We start from the raw sequence: 19,900 nt of genomic DNA on the forward strand, positions 1-19,900 counted from the left end.
GTTCGTCCAAGACAATTAGGATGCATTTGTTCAACGACCGCAAGCTAAATCCTATCACGATATCAATGCATCTGACAACAAAAATTTATCAAGATCATGAAGCTTGGTCCTTTTCTTAATTTTTTCGATATTCATCACTTGTCAAGGGGAGTCACGTTTTCGAGTTTTGTCTTCGACTCATTTTTCGCCAAAAACCGATCATTTCATATGAAATCGAGTCATTTTGTCTACAAGTCTGATGCAATCGGCTATTTGCTCTTCATGACTTTCCATCACACCTGTCACTGCACTTGCAAGATACATAAGTAGCATTTGATCGGTTCTTGCCTGAAACCTCACCAGCGAGGTTGCCAAACAGCAAACCACTTGTAAGACACATTTTCTAAAAAAATACCAGATTTTTATCATACGGCGAACCAGACTAATGAGCTTCAAAGTAATCTTACGAAAATCTCAGCAGGTTTGGCGAATTGAGCATGAGCTGGTAAGGAAGGACGGGTCTATTTGCGACTGGAAATGGATAAAAGCAAAAACTGAGGTAGATTATTTTAAGCGATTCTTGTATCACCAAGGACAGCAATCTGCGCATCGTTTCTTGTCGTTGACACCCAAACCGATGTGCAGTTTTAAATTTGCTATTTTCAAAGACAATCAACCAAAAAAATGTGTTTTGCAATTAGATTTGTGTCGCCACAATGAAGTAGTTCTGTCGCAGTAGGCGTAAAATAGTCTGGTTCAAAGTGATCTATCTTAAATCGTCAAGACTTTACTCAAGCATCACTTTCAATATAGGAAATGTGAATATATCTATATGCTTTTCAACACCTTTCGGATTCGGATCTTTGTTCCTTCGCGTTTTCTGTTATAGCAAAATAGCTATTCCGTTTTAACCCTGGAACATAAAACACATCTGCCTTGCAGCTCTTTTGCAGACCTCACCAACAAGTCTCACCAACATGGCTTCAATGTTTTTTTATCAATAATAATCCCAACAATTTCGCTTCTGTAATAATTTTTTTCTTATATCTATCTACTTTCGAACTCTTTTTCACCCATGTTGGTTTAATTAAATTTTAGCGAATGGTTTGAGTGTAGTTGTTTTCTCCGATACTAATGTACGTTCTTTATTCAAAAGAAGAATTGAAGCTCTCAGTTTTCATGAGAATTTCATCGACCACCTTTGATTTGAAAAGATGTTTAAATTGGTTTCTTTGAATTAACTCGAATTAGAGTCATGTTTTCTGGACAGAGATAGTAGAAGCATGTGTAAATCTTTATGGACTGAACTTTGAATAGTGAAAGATTGAAAAATGTGTTCAACACTCATTTTGGAGGTGGTTGTTTACAAGACACTGGTCCTCAGATTCACTTTTGTCGAGTGTCACGATTTGATTAAGCCTTGTGTATGTTGGAAAACATTTGAATTTGTATTTTTGTTCTTTTTTGATGCCTCAGTTTAACGTGATACGCGCTTTTAGCGAGCTCTGATGGACGAACAAAATGGAAATCAAGGTTTCCCTTATCGTTTAAAGGGTATTCAAAATCTTCGTTAAATACCTGGAATAAGTAAGAAGACTGCATTATTTTTCGACTGAAACATCTTTCACACTGGTAGTTAAGTTTAAGTAGTAGCTGTGCTGTTAGACTACATAATGAACATTTTTTTTGGGAGGTATTGTTTCAACAATTAGCTAAGATATTAAACTTGCAAGGAGGTAACACATTCTCCTCCCACACGATAATACAGATCCTGAATAAACCACGTCGGCGACGACAACAACAACTTGGCAAAACAAAAGATTTAATGGGAAAAACAATAGCTCAGTACGTGTGTCTCAAAACTTTGTTCATCTCTTTGCCGTCCTCTGCGAAACAAACACTTGAAATCACTTAATTGCGTGGGCTGCAGGCGAAAAATCCGACGCCAGGTTATTTAAGTTTCCATTTCGAACTCAACACTGCTCACCCATGTTATGTTGAAGTTGAGGTGTGGCGCCGTATGAAAAGGTAAACACATCTAGCCATTCGTGAAATTCTAGCTAAAATTATAAATTCATTTTTAATGGACTTTTGCTTAGGTTCCCAAATATTTATTTTAATCCCTGTAAGACAGGAAAAACGCCGGCACAAGTTATAGTCAAATGCCATTTCAGCCAAAGCGAAGCTTGATTGCTCCAATAAGATCCAGCACGAGAGGATCCTAATAATTTAGCTGCGTTAGGGAAGCCTTAGCTCTTTCTTCACCAGAATCAAAAAATTAAAAAGAAGGGTGCTGTCTCGCTGTATTCTCTGACAGCTTTCATTGTAATATTTGATTATATCAAGCACATTTGCCTTTATGATATCTCGCATATTTTCATGGTAAGCGACAGTTTATAATTTCTTGTTGTAACTGATGTGGAGGTTTTGAGCAAATGGAATTAACAAAGATTCGAATTCGAATATTACAAAAGCCACTTTTTTATGGAACGTACGCATTAACAATGCGTGTATTTTTGCTATTTCATCATTTTTAGCAACCTGGACAATTCGGTAAAAAAGGCAATGTTCCGATTTTCCAGTGAGCTACAGAGAGTTTTTAATCCAGTGATTTCATTTCCAACTTTAAATGGCCAAACTAACCTTGCCTTATCTGAACTTGTAAAAGCTAAAGTGGGCCAGCTGGTAATGAGCTAAAAGTAGTGGCGACCGCCTCGAATGGCCAATAAGTTTTGAACTAGCTTTAAAGACTGGGTCGAGTGAATGAGATCGAGGTTGATGGATAAACTTTGCGCGCGCACCGAAGACAAAGCTGCAACATTTTCGTATTTTGTAAGCTTGTTTTCTTCCTCTATTCCTTAAGCACGTCCAAAGCAGAATAGCCACATGGTTCAAAATGCTTCCCCTGTGAAATTAACTGAAAAGTGTGCTGTGCTAAAACCACTGGCGCCCGAACAACTGCACCTGACAAGCTGGGTTCGATTTTTGCGTTTTACATTTAAGACTCAAGCAATTAAAGTATCACGAAATTAACCTGAATAAAGTTTTTTTTAAAGGAAAGACGAGCAATTTGACCCTCCCTTCGATGTAGATATCAAAGTTTTTCCGTGGGCCAAAGCTACTGGAACGTTTGTAGAAACGGTCCCTGCTCCATTTGAAGAAGATGTTTTTTAAAAACTCAGAAATCTGGACAGGTATGACATTTGGAAATTCTTTAGATATTCTTACCTTCCTTTTTTTCGGCGATCCAAAGGGTTGTGATTTCTTCAATTCTTCTGTGAGAGGTTGCGACAGTAGTAATTGCATCTTGTTTTTTAAAAACAAGATGTGTCATTTCTTTTTTTTCAAAATGTTTAAGATACATTTTCTCTTCGACCGCGAGCTAAATCCTACCACGAAACGTGTAATTACTTTAAGTCTGTTTTAATAAGACAATATAGGCAGAAAGAAAGAAACCCTCTTTATTAATGCGATATATAATCTCTTTCTATCAGGAATTTGTTTCACGTCAAATAAATTTTTCGTACAAAACCGACATTTTCTACTCCAGTATTCCTCTTTTTCTACAAATAAACAAAGTAGGTAGCGAAACTGTGGTTTTCTGTTGGTGGGGGGTACAAGATGATTTGGTTTCAATATCTGATTTAATAATGTAAACCGGTCACTGTGAAGAGTTGCTAACGTTGACGTTTGGAGCGTTAGCCCTTCGTCAGAGCGAAGTTCGATCGTTATCAGTTACTCAGTAATCAAGTGGCTTCGTATTTTTCATAAATAATTGATTGCACATGGTACATTGGCGGAACGTCCTCGATTTTGGTTAAGAGCACCCCAAGCTGTGGTAAAATCAGGTGGATATTTTTTCTAGAAGCTCTCATGAAGTTTATGATAAGCAGTCTGAGATAAAATTTTGCTTACCTTACAATATTTCTGACGATATGTTCCTCTAACATCTGCAAAATTGGTTTTCATTTATTGGTATTATCCTGCGTAAAAAAAAGTATCTGAGTTTCTGTGGCACAAATTTTGAAGGTTTGTACACTTCACACGTAAACCATCGGAGTAGACAGTATGGCTTTGTTTTCTCACATATTTTAATTTCGGCGCAGGCAAGACATTGTCCTTTGCCAGGTTAACTAAGTGTTTGTTTTCGTTTTTTGCTTTGCGCAGTAGACTACGTTGAGAGAGAGATATTACCAACTTTGGTTTGATCTTTCAGCATTCTGACCAAGTTTGAGAAAAAAGAAATCATTGATTTAATGCTGGTAAGGTAATTATAACAATCCACCGACTTCTGGCGCGACTACAGGCCTGGTGAAAACAAGAAAGTTAACCCAAATCGATTCGTTGAATTCCTTTGTTTGTATTATTTTTGGTTCCCACGGGTAAAGACAATCAACCACGCGAAAATAGTTTAATTTTATTTTTGGTGTAGAATAAGTAAACTCGAACTGTATAATGTTTCCCCCATCTATTTTACTATGATTTTATGTCGGTTTCATCGTGTGTTTGATATTTGTACGTATGGTAAGTTATGTCTAAGAGAGCCACATGATCTCAAGCAGTGAAAAGCCGTAATTTCTGTCAGGAAGATCTCTTCCTTCTGTAGAAGATGCTTCGATCACTCCGCTCCGGTCATGATTTTCACAAATAATCAATGTGCTATCTATTTACCAATCCTAATATTGAACTTTAAATTGGCAGCCGTAAAGCTGAAGTTTCGAGTGTTGGCCCGTCGTCAAAGCGAAGCCTCAGAGAAATAATGTTTTAAAGGAGACAAAACAAAACAATCGAGAATTTTAATTAAACAAAAAAAGAAAGAAACGGTTTCCCTTCGACAACGAGGACCTAAAAAGACCTGTCTATTTTTCAACCTAGTTATTACCTACAGTTTCCTCTTCTTTTTAAAATATGGATCGAAAAAACAGTCAGTTCGAGTTGTCACAAAAATATATATATATGAGAAAAAAAAACAAGTGATGTTGCCGTCTTGATAACGAGTGTCCAGCGTGCTAAACAAATGTATACGGAAAAGAAATGGATTCACACAAAAACAAGTACACTCATTTAAGGACTACTGAATTGACAATATGTTTATCTGGCGTTCGCTTCGAAGAAAGAAAATTGTATGAAAACCTCCCTGTTCGCCGTCCTTCTTAAATATAAAAAGTTGAACCTTTTAACTAAAATCTGATATGCTCTATCTTCACTTGAAAGATGATGAGTAAAAATGTCCGACGATCGGCGCCCTTCTAAGTCGATAATCCAAAGGAACTTTTAAATTTAGAGCGCGAAACAGAGGAAAAGTTCGACTGAACATGTCTCAATTCTTTAAAGGGCAGGAGCAAGGCAAACGAATACAAAATAGCCAAAAAAATAAAACTTCAATCAATCTTTTGGAAGCAAGTGGATCGTACTTCAACAGGGTGTGTCCAGCATTTACTTCTTGTTCCATTAGAAAAAGAATATAAGAATCTGTCGAGAAAGGAAAGAAACTGTTGGCTTTTTAGAGTTGGGAATGCGATGAAAGCTTCCTTCTAAAAGTTATCACATCAAGATGAGACACTCTCATCATTCTCGTCGTTGGTAGTATACCATTTCATCATATTTCTGTATTTCAAGAAATTTATCAAACCTTTCAACAATTTTGTATTTAGAACATACCTAGAAAGATTACAAAAAAGAGGTAAAACAGACAACCAAGGTCAAACTGTTTTATTATTTGAAATCGGCATGCATAAACCCTCTTTTTATCATTGGAATGTTATTCATTCGAATACAACAGAGCAATCAAGTTTATTCTTTGGTACGCATTTGAGTTGGTCGAAATGAATTATCGCATTGCTATGATTTTGCATACAGGGGGTCTGGAAATATAGCAAAACAGTGGGAGACAAGGCAGAAGCCATACGTGCACAAGAAAAATAATAACAGCTTTCTGGTTTACTTGAAAGCAGCTTTCAAAGAATAGTGAGAGCCACAGGTACGAGGGAAATTAAACACGAAATGCGTTGTTCTGTTGGAAGACGAAATAATTCACGAATATTTGGTACCTTATCACATTTGTTGACCGATAGATCAGTTCGTTTATTTTCAAATGTCTTTTTCGATATTATGCAATCCATATTCAAATTTCACAGTAAAGAAAAATTAGATGCAGGTCACGAAACAGTATGAATAATCTTTAAAAGTGCAGGGCTTCAAATGACTATTCCCGGTTATTAAAATCCTTTAACTGTAATGTTTTCTTGCGAAATTTTTATGACCTTATTTAGAACAAAAAGCAAAATTGTTGTTAGTTATGTCGATCTCGTGTTTTTGGTTTCCGTTTGAAAATCATTTTAAAGGCTTTTTCTGACTTATAACAATTGGTTCATGTGACACATCTCAGAAATTTGGGACGTGTTTGGAAATTAGAAACGCTTTTAATGATCCCGGTTAGGTTTTTAAAATCCTAGACGATCAGAAATGTCTTAATTTTCGTTTTCTCCTCCCTGCGCTTCCGTACATTTACACTAATCATCAGCGTACATAATTAGGATGTAAGGCGCGCTCGCGTGACAAACATAGATTTGATTACTTGAATAAGCTAAGTTGTCATAGAAGGTCTGTTCGTTTCAAGATCATGGAAAGCCACGGGTCTTTTTATCATTTTAGGATCGTTAAATGGTATGTCTCACTTTTAGTGAATGATTGATACATGCAATCGACTGATTTATTTATTGATTGATTTATTTTTTAAGTTACAAACGAAGGAGCTGAAAACATTTTTTTTCTGTGTTTCCTTTGCACGCTTGTCGCTTACGCTTGTCTTTACTTGAGAAATATACGAGCGATGAAAATGAGACAGATGCAATGTATTACGAAACCTCTCATCGGAATTACAGATTTATGACTTTTAGAGGAGATTATCAGCTTGGCGGAAGATATGCGGGATACCTTTGAAATAAATTACTTAGGATTAGAGTGAAGTGGAAACCTGACCTGACGCCATTTAACATCTTATTATTGTTTAAAAGCTGCGTTTCAGCCATGACACGCAAACCAATCTATCTTGTTAATTGTTTCAAAAGAGGAAATTTTCTTATTATTATTACTGAATTTTTATCTTGCACCCAAATTGAATCTGGTACTAGCGGAGTTTTTAAAGAATAAACATGGCTGAATGAAAACTTAACTAGGTATTGCGACAAGGGAACGTTTATGTCAATCACATGCAGGACCTCAACTCCATTTCAAACTAAACAAAAACAATAACACCACGACGCTCAGCCGCGTCGCAAACATCAGTTGTTCTGGTAATCGCAGAAAATCGTCATCATTTTTTAGCCAAGGATGCCGTGTTCTTTTTCTTCTTTGTTTTGTTTTGTATTTTTGGTTTGCCAAAGAAGTAATAAGGTAAACAAACAAACACGTTTCGAAGAAAAAGCATCCATGATCGAATATTAAAGACGAATTTCAAAATGTTAAGTTACTCCTTTAAAATTACAAAACACTTTAAGAGTTCTATTGTCATATATCCTTTTTAATGACAGAGAGAGGCATTTTATGGCTTTTGAACCAAATTTCTCGTCCATAAGAAGTACTTAAGTTGAACTTCAATTTATAATCCGGTGGTCCTTCCTCAACCTCCCATCTTTGATGTGACAAGGGCTGTCTTCAACACTCATTAGCCAGCAATTTTCTGAATATATTGGATTTTTTATTGCTCCTTTCCAAGAGTTCCTTTGTCAAATATGGTTGGTGATCACGATCACTAACTAGCTGCAGTATTTCACTTTCCTGCGTGATCTAATGAGGAGTATTTCTTTAGAACAGTATGAATGTCAGTATACACGAAAAAGCTAAAGATAGCGAACGGAAAACAATATTGTGAACAAAAAAAAGACAATTTCACTCGCCTTAAATTACTCCACCTGCTTTAATTTTCATTTATCTGTATCCTGTGAAACATTTTACTTATTGTCGTTCGAGACATTATCAGTCAGACCGACAAAACATTTAATAGTTTGACTCCGCTTTCACTCAGTAATTTGTTTCGCATCGTGTTACAAATTTGACTTCCAAAAATAAATGAGGGAAGGGACCGAGTGACGCCCTTTTCATTAGTTTTTTACTTTTGTGCGCCTTAAGCTTATTCAAATATCCCTTCTTATCTAGTGAATGATTCAGGATTGCAAACCAAGCTATAAACACTTTTTCGTCATTGATGTATTTCTCTTTAGCGTTAAAAACTAAAAGCTTTTTCTAAATTAATTCGAAACACTTCCTCTGTGACAAGCAGAGATCGTGAGTTGTCAAAACTTTTGCGAAACCCCTATAAACTTTATCTAAGGTATGCTTGATGAAACTTTGATTAGGGAACAGGAGGTTGTTCTTAATGATGATAACATACAAAGCGGCTAACGTCTAATTAATTAATCAACTAGGAAATAGTGAAAGCACATTTGTTTTCATGTTTAATATCTGTTCTCTGCTTGCTAGTTAAAGGAAGGGAACACGAAGAAAGCGCTGAATATTACCCAACACCCGCCATTGCCATTTGCCGATTTTGTAAACTGAACAAGCCATGTCTTTCAACAATTCCACCGACGTCCCAAGTGGCAACTTTACCCAAACGAATACTTTTACTGCAAGTGCTCTAGAGCCGCTCTGGTTGGTTGTGATACGACTTTCTGTTGAAGCATTTATTGCCTTGGCCGGTGTCATTGGAAACTTAGCTGTGTGCTTTGCAATATCACAGCATCGGTCACTGAATACAGTTCCTACAAATACGTACATCAGAAATGTAGCTGTTGGCGACTTAGCCTCCCTTCTTGTGTCTTTTCCTCTCGGAATAGTCACGGAACGTTTCGCCTACTGGCCACTTGGCGAATTCACATGCCGATATATTTTCCCGCTGAGCGACACCTTTTTCGGAGTGTCTATTTGGTCAATTACCGCCATTGCCGTTGAAAGGCATCGTATACTGAACGCAAGGTTCCCCCAAATGGCTTCCAGGTCATTGGCAAAACCAAGAATTGTATGCGCTGTCATTTGGATCTTTTCATTTCTTGGGATTTCTTTGCCTCTGTTACTTGTATTTGATTACTACCAGCAATCAGACGGAATTTACTGTGTAGCAGAGTGGCCTAACAACGAGCTTTTTTACATCTATAGCATCGCATTGACCTTGGTCACCTATGTTATACCACTTTCCCTCATCCTTATGAGTTACTGTGCCATCAAGCGCAAGCTGCGCAAGAGCGAATCGTTCAACATGGAAATTGCAGAAAATAGCTGCACGGGAAGCTTCAGAACCAGCCAAGTAAGCCTCGTGAAAACACGTAGTAAAAGAGTCAGTAAGATCATGACCCCAGTAGTTGTAGTTTTCGCAATCACTGTTCTTCCACTCAGCATTTTCCGATTAATTCCAATCGATTATCACTTCAAATATCAAAAATTTTCTTTCATTTATTTTAGGATTTGCATATTTTTTTATCTTTTCAATTCTGCTTGTAACCCTTTCATCTATTCCCTCGTAAGCAGGAGGTTTCGTCAGTCATTTAAGGAAATGCTTTCTTAAACCTCAATGATTAGCGGTAAGTCACTTTTAGAGTTAGGTGGAAAAAGACAACACTTGTAGATGTGGCTGTACTACCTGGAAATATTATAGTTTAACCCTTGTAGACTAGCAGATTGCATAGTCGTTTTTCTACTGTCTTAAACTTAACAGTAATTTGAGCTTTCGTGTTTCTCAAGCTTAATTACCGTGGTAAATCTATGTTTGATAGGTAATAGGTGACAGCTTTGTGTTAAGGAGGGCTTTGAGAATAGTCTGTCTAAAAAATATACCATTTAATCCATATTATCTTGTCTAATTTAATGCAAATGGCTTCTGCTGTTGTTATAGTTGTTATTACAGTCAAACCTGTATTTTAGGACAGCGCATTAAGCGCCACCTTATTAAGCGATCGGTTGTTAAACTCCCATATTTGTTTCCCCTTTGTTACTGTTATTTTGACCCCTAATTAGCGGTCACTTCTATTAACCTTTTACAGCCTCACATCAGTAAGCATATTCTTCATACTGTTCTTTATACATTTCCTAAGGTCCTGACAAGGGGAATTTGTTCGCCGATCTAAAGGTTCCTTCCCTGGTGACCATTTCCTATATTCTCATGACCTTAATGTGTGATTCAGGAGTCATATTGTTGTGAGAAAATAGATGCTAGTCACTCTTAGAGGTTAAAGGGTTAAGCGGTCGTGGTCACTCGTGACTGAGATCCAAAGGCCTGTTTTTATTGTCTTGTCACTTAAAGAAAAACTACTAAAATAAAACTACAAATAATTTTTCAAGTAAAATTTAATCTGTTTATCTCCAGAAATAAAAAATTCAGAGGTAAATTATGATAAACTGGTGTTGTTTCTCTTTCTTTTTAAATGACACCTCTATTCTGTACAACCTGTATTAAGCGGTCACCCTGTCATTTACCGTGGGTGACTACTTAATACGGTTTCGATTTTATGAGTTATTGTTGTAAATATAATCTATAATCTAGAAATTTTAATAAATAATGAGTCATGCTGACTTGCATACCGTAGAACTTTTCAGAACATTTCATATAGTCACGTATTTATTATGTAATAAAATAGTTAATAATATAATATAATAATAATATGTAATAATATGTTAATAATAATATGTAAAACTAAAATAGTTCTTGTGTAAGCGTCTGGAATGTTCCAGAACACTTTTTGAAGATATATAAAACCTCGCTTATGTATTAGTAAGAGTAGTAGTTGTCGTCGGAGCGACGACTGCTATAAAAGCTACACTATGAGAGAGTTACTGCGGAAGATTACTCGTTTCAATGGACTTTGGAGACAACAGTGAGATTGTGTCAGTGGTGAGCTAGTATATAGACTGTGTTAGGCTTAATTAAGTTTATTAACTATAAGTTTTGTACTGCCTTAAGGATTCGTTCCTTGTTAAGAACATCACTAGTTATTACTCGCTGTTTAATAAAGTAGTTGAGTTTGTGGAATTGTAGCGTTTTTCTGTCGGTAAGATTAAACCGTAACATCTACTGTATTTTAATTCGGTCGGCATTAATTGAACTTTGCGCCATACGTCTCCCTGCTAAGGGATGGTTAGAATATTTCCTTTGGATGGAAAATTTGATGGTTTATGTTTCTATTTATATTATGCTCGGTATAAATTTCTCATTATTTATGAATAATTTTTTTAACTCGTTCATTTCATCATTGTGGGTGTTTTTGGATTTAATTTTTTGTTGTTTAATTCTACTCTATTTTGAGCGGAAACCCGAGCAACAAAATGGGCGCACTGAGCGTTTTAAGCTTTGATAGTTTCAAGGCTCAACGTTTCAAGCAACAAGTTTTTAAAAGCATCAGATTTTTTTGTGGTCATAAGGAACACTTAGGTGGTTTCGTTTGAGTTGTTTATGAGTTTCGAGCACGTCTAATGCGGTCGATACAAATCAAAGCAACTCAAAAATTATCCGCCTGTATGACCTCTTGAATCATCAAATTAAGTGTATTTATTATGTCTTGAACATAGTCCCATGCACATTGCCGCACAAATGGGTTCGCCTATTTTACCTTTTTATCATAAAAAGTGTTCAACAAACTCTCAGAATTGCTTCCGCCAAATCGTTTATTTATTTTCGATTTTTTTTCACCAGCGACGGTCTTAAAAGGCATAAGTTATCTTTAGAATCACAGAGTAGATTATAGATGCGATCATATTGTTCGACGAATCACGAATGCTTCAATGCTTGCTTACGTTGACAACAACGTTGTTTTGTAGCTAACTCGTCGCATCCACCTTAACCTTGGAGCAGCGGAGAATTGCCTTTACTTTCTGTCTGAAATTGTGGTTGAGCAGGGCATATACGAAAGGGTTCACTGCAGAATTGAATAATACTATCTGATTTGAAATTGCATACACCACATAACTCATCCGATAAGAAGAGGGTAACCGTAAGGTGTAAAAGAACTGAATGGAGCCATGACAGATTCCAAATATGATGCTGACAACCACAGCCATTGCGGTAACCCGCTTGCGAACTCCCATTATACCCTGGGGTTTAGATATAAGATGAGAAAGAAAAAAAATTATGTAAGTATGGTTTAATCAGATGAAATTCATATAAAATTGAGTTCTCTCGGTCAATCATTCTCTTAGTAATTTTTTTCTTAAGCTTGGCTTTTTCGTAAGAATAACATCTCTCATTTCATTTTGAAAACTGCCTCAATGCAAGCACAAGCACAAGAAAAAGCAAAAGTTCTGATCCTTGTGCCTGTGCTTACGTTGAAGCCGTTTTCACGGCGAAATAAGGGGCGTTATCTTTACGTTTGTGCTCACGGCGCAGTGAAAACCAGGCAAGTTAAAAACCTCTTTAAAAAAACTTCATTTGTCTAAACTGACTGCCCTTAAGAACGATTTCGAAGAGCACGTTCTCAGAACATGAGCATGTCACCATACGCCATTTTGAATTTTTATGCGGATTACCGCCATACTTCTCGGTTCCAGACTCCCCTTTCCCATTCCTGATTTTATCAACATCCAACATCCCGTTTTCTCGTTTCGAATCGGTCCAGCCGAACCATTTAGGTATTTGTGTATTAAGAGTGCTGTTATATTCAGATTTATGGTATTTCGTCACAATACGCGTCTAAATTATCTCGTCTTCAAGAACTTTTGGCATTCGGTTTAAAAATACATACAGTGTATCGGCAATCTGGGTCCCTTCTTTGAGGGAAACACTGAGTAAACAGATGGAAAAATGACAATGCTTTATATATTATATATTCCCTAAACGTTTTGAATGAAATGATTTCCAATCGAATGACACGACGAAATGATCAAAAGAATACATTATAAAAAAAATATATTTGAAGTGTAAAATTGCTAAAGGTAACCATTAAAGTTTTTGCCATGCAATAAAGACAATATACCAAAATATCACTAAAGAACCGTGGGAATATTAGTGCTGTGAGTTATTCACATCCACATGTCGATACCATTTTCCTTTTGCCTATGTTTTCCTTGATTTCGAGGTCTCATCTAAACACTCATGACTTTCAAACAGTTCTCGAAAAATTGAAAATTATGCACGATTAAAAACCTAACCTTCTCGAATTCCTAGCATCAAAGCAAAAAATGCAATATTGTTAAAAAAGCAAACAGAATGGCTCAGTTTTATGCTGACTAAACTTTGGGCTTTATTGAATTAAAATGAGATGGAGAAACGTAGAAATTCCAAGGAAAAATGATTTAAAAAAATTAAAATGTCAATAGGCAAAGAGTAATCATTGAAATCTTCGCCCTAGAATAATTGATCACCTTTTATGCCTGAAAAAGCCACGGGATTTCTTGTGCTACGACTCATTCACATCCAGATGTCGATATTGTTAAACACTCTCTTCTATAAAAATTCTTTTTTTCTCACCTCTCGACAACATTACTTACATTTATATTATTTTTTTATAATCAAACACGAACACGAAAATACATGTAAGTTCAGACTGAACTTTCTTGTGGGTTTAAGGTCTCTATAGAATTAGATGGACTCTTTTAAACGTCATTACTTTTTCACCTTGCGGCATATATCTTGGTTTATATACCTGGTATTCAAGGTTCGTGTCATTATCTAAGTGTAATAACCCGACGCTTACAACTGACATGTTGGCAACCAGAAAGTTATTTGCTGTAAAATTCGAGCAACCATAGAATTTTCCACACTTTCACCGTCGTTTTCAGTTTGCTCTACTGAAAGTTCCATTCGTTTAAAGACCCAGAAGGTTTATTTCAGATTATATGGAAACTGAAAAAAAATCCTCTCGTCGGTAGACCGCGTGTGGGGGCGACTTATGGCTCAGTCCGCTCTTAGGAGTACCACGACTTCATTTAGCTCATTCTCTTATATATGTAAATAAGTCACTCGTTAGGGTAGACTCTAAGGATGTAGATCAACAGTTGCACCAGTCTTTAAGTTGCACTTCTCTTTTATTACAGAGCTTGTATTCAGACTTAAATATAACCTCATGAACTTTATGACACGAAGTGGCTTTGTTCGCTGTTCGTAAAACTCTTTGTTAAAATGGCTTCTGTTAATTTATTTATTGACTGGCGACTTCCAAAAACAGGAAAAGTTTCAGAAATCTGCAGAGGGCGTGAGTTCACTGCAGAATCAGAAAAATTCAGCTTATTATTTTATTTCTATGTTACAAATGTTGTCAAATTTATAGGAAGAATCACGATTGTTTACTACTCGCTTGTGTTGACATCGTTCCTCGTACGTCTCGTCACATCAACCTTTACCTTGGAGCAGCGGAGAATTGCTTTCACTTTCTCTCTGAAATTGTGGTTGAGTAAGGCATATACGAAAGGGTTGACTGCAGAATTGAACAATATCATCAGGTTGGAAAAAGCATACACTGCGTAACTCATCTGATAAGAAGTGAATAAGTGCAAGGTGTAAAAGAACTGGATGGAGCCATGACAAATTCCAAAAATGGTGCTGACAACCACAGCCATTATGGTCACTCGCTTGCGAACCCCCATTATACCCTGGAGTTTGAATATGAGATGAGAGAGATAAAAACACATGGTTCAGTTATGGGCAGTCATTGCTTCTAAAGCCGGGAAAGGCTTTAACAATGCGCGTTCATTGATTATTGATGATAAACCCTTGTTCTGAAAGTGCCAAAGTTTTCGAATTAAGCTTATGATGTGCTTTGGATCAGTTGCATTCGTTAATTCAGTCACCTTTCCACCTCATTTATTATATCCGTCTAAAGTCACTGGTAATTTTTGCAAACTGCTTGGCTCTCGGCATTCTGATTTATTCACGAATAGCACCACTTTCTGCCCTAAATGGTGACATGTTTTGGGGGTTCTCGTGACGTTATTTGGTAAAATGACCTAGAAGTGAAATGTTTTTCGGCAAGCCTGAGTAGAATAATTGGCTCCGAAGAGCCAATCAGAAACCTAGAAATCAATAACCGTGCTTCAGTTTTTGCTCATACAAGATAACGCGTCAGAGCAAATGACGAAGCGGCCGACGCTCGAAAATCACTTAAACAATCTCTCTACGGTGGCAAATTCACAATACACGATCCATTATTCCATACAGCATCTATTCATATTCTTTGAGTGGTGCCTGTGAGTTTTCTACGTGATTTCTTTTTTTTTTTTTTTTTCTCTATTTTTTTCTTCTTAGCTTGTCAAATGAGCGTTTTCTTTCTCTTGTATGTTTTTGTTTGTAGCTAAAAAACATATGCTCGTGATGTTAAAATATTCTTATCGATGGTGAATTCTACGTTTCCATTTTTAATGTATTACGAGCAACATATAACCAGAATATACCAAATAGCCTGTACGAAAGGTGAAAATGCGTATATGTGAACATACAATTGGCAATGTAAAAACCCATATCACTTTTTTTACAAACTAATTTGTCAGCACTTACTTTTTGCTGAGGTGTCACCGCATTAGTACCATTTCGTTTAAACCACAGGGCAAAAACGACCCTCGAGTACAGCGTGACCATCACTGACAAGGCAACACATACTTGTGTTGTAAGAAATATATTATAAGTCCTGATCTTCCAATCGTCGGGCCACGTTTCATAGCATAAGCCGTTGGTGACCTTCAGGTGAATGAAAGTTGGAATGTTGCTTGTCACACCAATAAGCCAGGCGATGGTTATTATAACCTGGAAAGGAGAAGTTAACTTAGGGAGTCTACACACTGATTGGTTTATTACTATCGTCATCGTCATCGCCATCGCCATCGCTATCGCCATCACCATCGTCATCGTCATTGTCATCGTCGTCGTTACCTACATTGTCCTCGTCTACATCCTTCTTATCGTCATGGTTATTGCCATTTTCATCGTTATAGTTATCGTTGTTGTTGTCGTCGTTATTGCTAACCTTTTCGCTTACGCTATCACTTTATGTTATCGTTATATGATTTTTCTAGTAGAAACTTTGCTAGGGAGACAAACCTTCAGTTTACGATTGGTGAGTTTCCATCTTTTTCCACGCGAATCAAATACTGCATAATATCTTTCCACAGCGATTGCAACCAGAGTATAAATGGAACAGGCTGCTGCAACCCATCCAAAGCCTCCACCAGTTATGAATGTGCACAAAATCGAACTAATCCAACCCTCTGGGTGCCTTAAATTGGCACCTACAATAAGTTTGGGTGAAATAAACGCCGCGAAGAGGGCATCTGCCACAGCAAGATTGAAAATCAGGACATTTATGGGTGTCCTGCGGGATAAGCAAATATGCACTAAAATAAGTATAATTGATTATTCTTTTTATCCCCGAGAGGAGTGTGGGAGTAGAGTGGTGACAAAAACCATGCGGTTTTAATTTGGCTTCATAACGATCGATTAGTGTGGCTTATCGGTTTTTAAATCCATTGCTTAAAGAAGAGTTTTAGTTTTGTTCATTGATACCTTTTATCTGTTGAGTGATTATGATGATTTCACTAGAGAAAGAGATGATCAGCGGAGATCAAGAACAAAACTTTGAGCAAGGCAGTTTTGGACATCAACTTTTTACCAATTCCGTAAGTTGGTGAAGGCTACTAAGCTAATTCTGGAGAGCATAAGTATTGATTTAGAACGAGTTCTACATGTAATTACATGGCGAAATACACTAAATGGGAAGAAAAGGGCTTGCAAACATCTATTTTTTGACGAAATATTTCAGCTGATTGACAACATACCTTTTTACTCCATAAAAAGAGTCAATTTCCGAGAGACTTTTTCATAAAGAAACTTTTTTTTAGGTTTGTAGGCAAGTGATTCCAGATAGGTAGCCATGCGGCGGTGACGTTTAGGCGGACTGATAATATGTAATGTTTCGTAATTTAGCTACTAAAACCAGTCCAAAATACAAGGGTGTCGAGAAGGAATTCAGTTCTGTCCTGCTACCTCCAATGCGAATAAAAAGAACTGTCCACGAATGAATTTTGTTAATGCTTTTAAAAAAACCGATTGATCTCAGACCTTTTCACCCTTGCAGTAATTTCCTAACGTGCACTTTTACTTTTACTGAGTGGCCTTAAAACACCACCAAACATGCTTTAAAAAAACCACCTTCCTATGAGTCGAGTTTAGAATTCATTTTAATGCAATTGTTATACCCAATTTCTTACTATCGCTTGATATTGCTTCACTGTAAGAAGTAGCGCAAGAAAGCCACACCTTTACGCAATGCAGGCCAATATTTTGGCTAATTACTAGAAATTTACCTTAACATGTAGCTACGTTTTTAGCCCATGGCGCTTACATTTGCACGTAACTAGTTAAATTAACAACAATCTGCGCGACTGTGATACACAAATGAATAACTTTCTAGATTCAGTACTCAGTTTTTCTTAGCGGACCATTTTAAAGAGGCACCCATAAGGAGAAGTTCGACTGCGTGAAGATTTTAGGCATACCTGAGATTTCTATTTTTCCATATTATGACACAAACGAGAGAATTTCCCACGATATCCACTAAGACAAGTATGAAGAGGGTCGTTGTTATGGCAAAAGCAACAGACATCTGGAAATGCGTTCCAAACTAGTAATGATGTAACCTAAATGGGAACAAATCATTGCAGAAAGTTAATTCATCTTTCGTAGTTGAGGTGTTATTTCGCCTTTAACCGAGAAAAGGAACAGTAAGGTCTAACAACAGGTTTCATTTGTAAAAAAACTCGTTATAAACTTCCATCTTAATGTACGGCATTCTTACTGGATTGGAATTATTTGAGCCATTGAAGAGGACTTCATCTCATCTAAAATTTTGAAAATTGCACGAAATATGCCCGACTGTCTCCAATTCCTAGTTTGAAGGCGTGCAATCACATATATTTACAGATGAAAAAGTGGCACTGTTTTATATATTGCCAAAACGTTTCGAGTAAATTGATTTCTAATAAAATGACACGACGAAATGTTCGAAAGAAAATAATAATATGAAAAACAATTTAACGTGTCAATTGCCAAAAAGTGTCCATTGAATAAAAACGTCATACCACAATATCACTAAAGAACCGTGGGATTTTTAGTGCTGTGACTTATTCACATCCACATGTCGATACCATTTTCTCTTTGTTTATGTTTTTTTTAGATTTCTAGGTCTCATCTGAGCACTCATGACTTCAAACAGTTCACGAAAAATTGAAAATTATGCACGATTATAAACCATATCTTCTCAAATTCTTAGTTTTAAAGCAAACATTGCAATGTTGTTAAAAAAGCAAACAAAATGGCTCAGTTTTATTTGACTAAACCTTGGACTTTATTGATTTAAATGAGATAGAGAAACGAAGAAATTCAAAGGAAAAATGATTTAAAAAAATTAAAATGTCAATAGCCAAAGAGTAATCGTTCAAATCTTCGCCATAGAATAATTGATTACATTTTATGCCTGAAAAAACCGCGGGATTTCTTGTGCTGCGACTCATTCAAATACAGATTTCGTTGTTTTCTTTATCGTTAAACACTCTCATCTTTAAAATATCATTTTTGCTCACCTCTCGACAACATTACTTACATTTATTATTTTTTTTGGAATTAAACACAAACACGAAACTACAACAGAGTCAGATTAAACTTTCTTGTGGGTCTACGGTCTCTCAGCTGTAGAATTAGATGGACTCTTTTCAAGGTGATTATTTTTTCACCTCGCGGCATATATCTTGGTTCATATGCCTGTTATTCAAGGTTCATGTAAGTATCTAAGTGTAGTAAGCCGACGCTTTCAACCCGAAAGTTATTGCTGTAAAATTAGAGCAACCATAGATTTGTCCAAATTTTGAAGTCAGTTGTTTTCAATTTGCTCCGCTCGATCCAAAAGGTTTATTCCAGATTTTCGGTATGGAAACTGAAAAAAAACTACCTCGCGCTTTTAGAAAGGAGGCCGTGCGTGGGGACGACTTATATCTATATCCCTACATCCGCCTTGAGGTGAACCACGACTTTATTTAGCTCATTCTCTTTTATTTGTAAATAAGTCACTCGTTCGGCGTTTTATCTTTTCCATTTTCCAAGTTCAAAAACTACAACAAACATGATCATGTTTGTGTTTGAAATATATGTTATGTCAAGAAGACTTTTATTAGCCGTCAACAAGAACGTTTATGCTAGATTTGGATTTTGATAAACTATTGTTATCTTTATATTCTTTAGTTACTTTAATTAATTTTGGTTTCTCCACGTTGCACGCCAAAAAAGGAGCTATTTTCTTTTAACTCACTTCCCCCCGAATGTTTTTAGGGGTGGAAAAAAAAACTAACGAACACAAGATCTTAAAAGATTGCAAAAAGGTAAATGTAACGAGCTCAAAAGGTACTTGAAAGTATTACTAAGAAAAAGTTTTGTTGATGTAGTGATTTTAGGTTAGATTGAACTTAGATTTAGTCGAAGAATTAAAAATTTTAATGCCAAAACACCTCTATAATCATCATGCCGGAAAAGAAACATTCTTATTTTTTTAAGTAGCCCCTAATTGAGGAAAAAATAAATAATTTTGGACAGATGCCATTTTTAATCTCCCAGTTCGGCTGTCTAAAAACTTAAAATCATCGTCTTCAAAATGTTCAGAACATGCTTTGGTACTAAATGTTATTGATTATTATTTCTTTGGATCGCTTTTAATCCTGAAAGTCCATATCAGTTTTCAAAAAGACTTTTAAGTGATAGTTGCTTTAGAAAACAACTATCATAGTTTAAAACCGAGTCAAGACAAATTACTTTTCTGACCATTTGTTCATGCAGATTTGAAACACAGATTTGTGCAAACAGTGTTTAATGGAAGAATGCATCGATACTTAACTTTTAAAGCATGGGATAATATAAGGAATTTGGGAAAAGGCAAATCCAAATTTTTATCTTAGTAGTGAA

At 36.2% G+C, this 19,900-nt stretch overlaps 2 protein-coding genes across 8 annotated transcripts; one reads left to right on the forward strand and one right to left on the reverse strand.

The window, feature by feature from the left end:
* Window positions 1-329: 329 nt before the first annotated feature.
* LOC113665994 (neuromedin-U receptor 2) lies at window positions 330-11,002 on the forward strand. 6 transcript variants are annotated; one of them, XM_027181738.2, is made up of 2 exons: window positions 330-538; window positions 8,461-11,002. In XM_027181738.2, the coding sequence occupies exon 2, from the start codon at window positions 8,546-8,548 to the stop codon at window positions 9,539-9,541; it is 996 nt and encodes a 331-aa protein (XP_027037539.2). In that variant the 5' UTR covers window positions 330-538; window positions 8,461-8,545; the 3' UTR covers window positions 9,542-11,002. The 6 variants fall into 6 exon arrangements, with proteins under 6 accessions (XP_027037539.2, XP_027037537.2, XP_089055963.1 ...); XM_027181736.2 differs by lacking the exon at window positions 330-538 and adding an exon at window positions 1,649-2,007; XM_089199837.1 differs by lacking the exon at window positions 330-538 and adding an exon at window positions 3,064-3,173.
* Window positions 11,003-13,201: 2,199 nt separating this feature from the next.
* Window positions 13,202-18,210, reverse strand: LOC113665997 (QRFP-like peptide receptor). 2 transcript variants are annotated; one of them, XM_027181742.2, is made up of 5 exons: window positions 17,748-18,210; window positions 17,449-17,589; window positions 15,995-16,265; window positions 15,455-15,700; window positions 13,202-14,378 (listed from the first exon to the last, which is right to left on the reverse strand). In XM_027181742.2, the coding sequence occupies exons 2-5, from the start codon at window positions 17,553-17,555 to the stop codon at window positions 14,328-14,330; spliced, it is 675 nt and encodes a 224-aa protein (XP_027037543.2). In that variant the 5' UTR covers window positions 17,556-17,589; window positions 17,748-18,210; the 3' UTR covers window positions 13,202-14,327. The 2 variants fall into 2 exon arrangements, with proteins under 2 accessions (XP_027037543.2, XP_027037542.2); XM_027181741.2 differs by having other exon boundaries at window positions 13,215-14,553; window positions 17,748-18,183.
* Window positions 18,211-19,900: the final 1,690 nt, after the last annotated feature.

Source organism: Pocillopora damicornis, chromosome 3 (assembly GCF_964200805.1).
Source record: "Pocillopora damicornis chromosome 3, jaPocDami1.2, whole genome shotgun sequence".
NCBI classification, from domain to species: Eukaryota; Metazoa; Cnidaria; class Anthozoa; order Scleractinia; family Pocilloporidae; genus Pocillopora; species Pocillopora damicornis.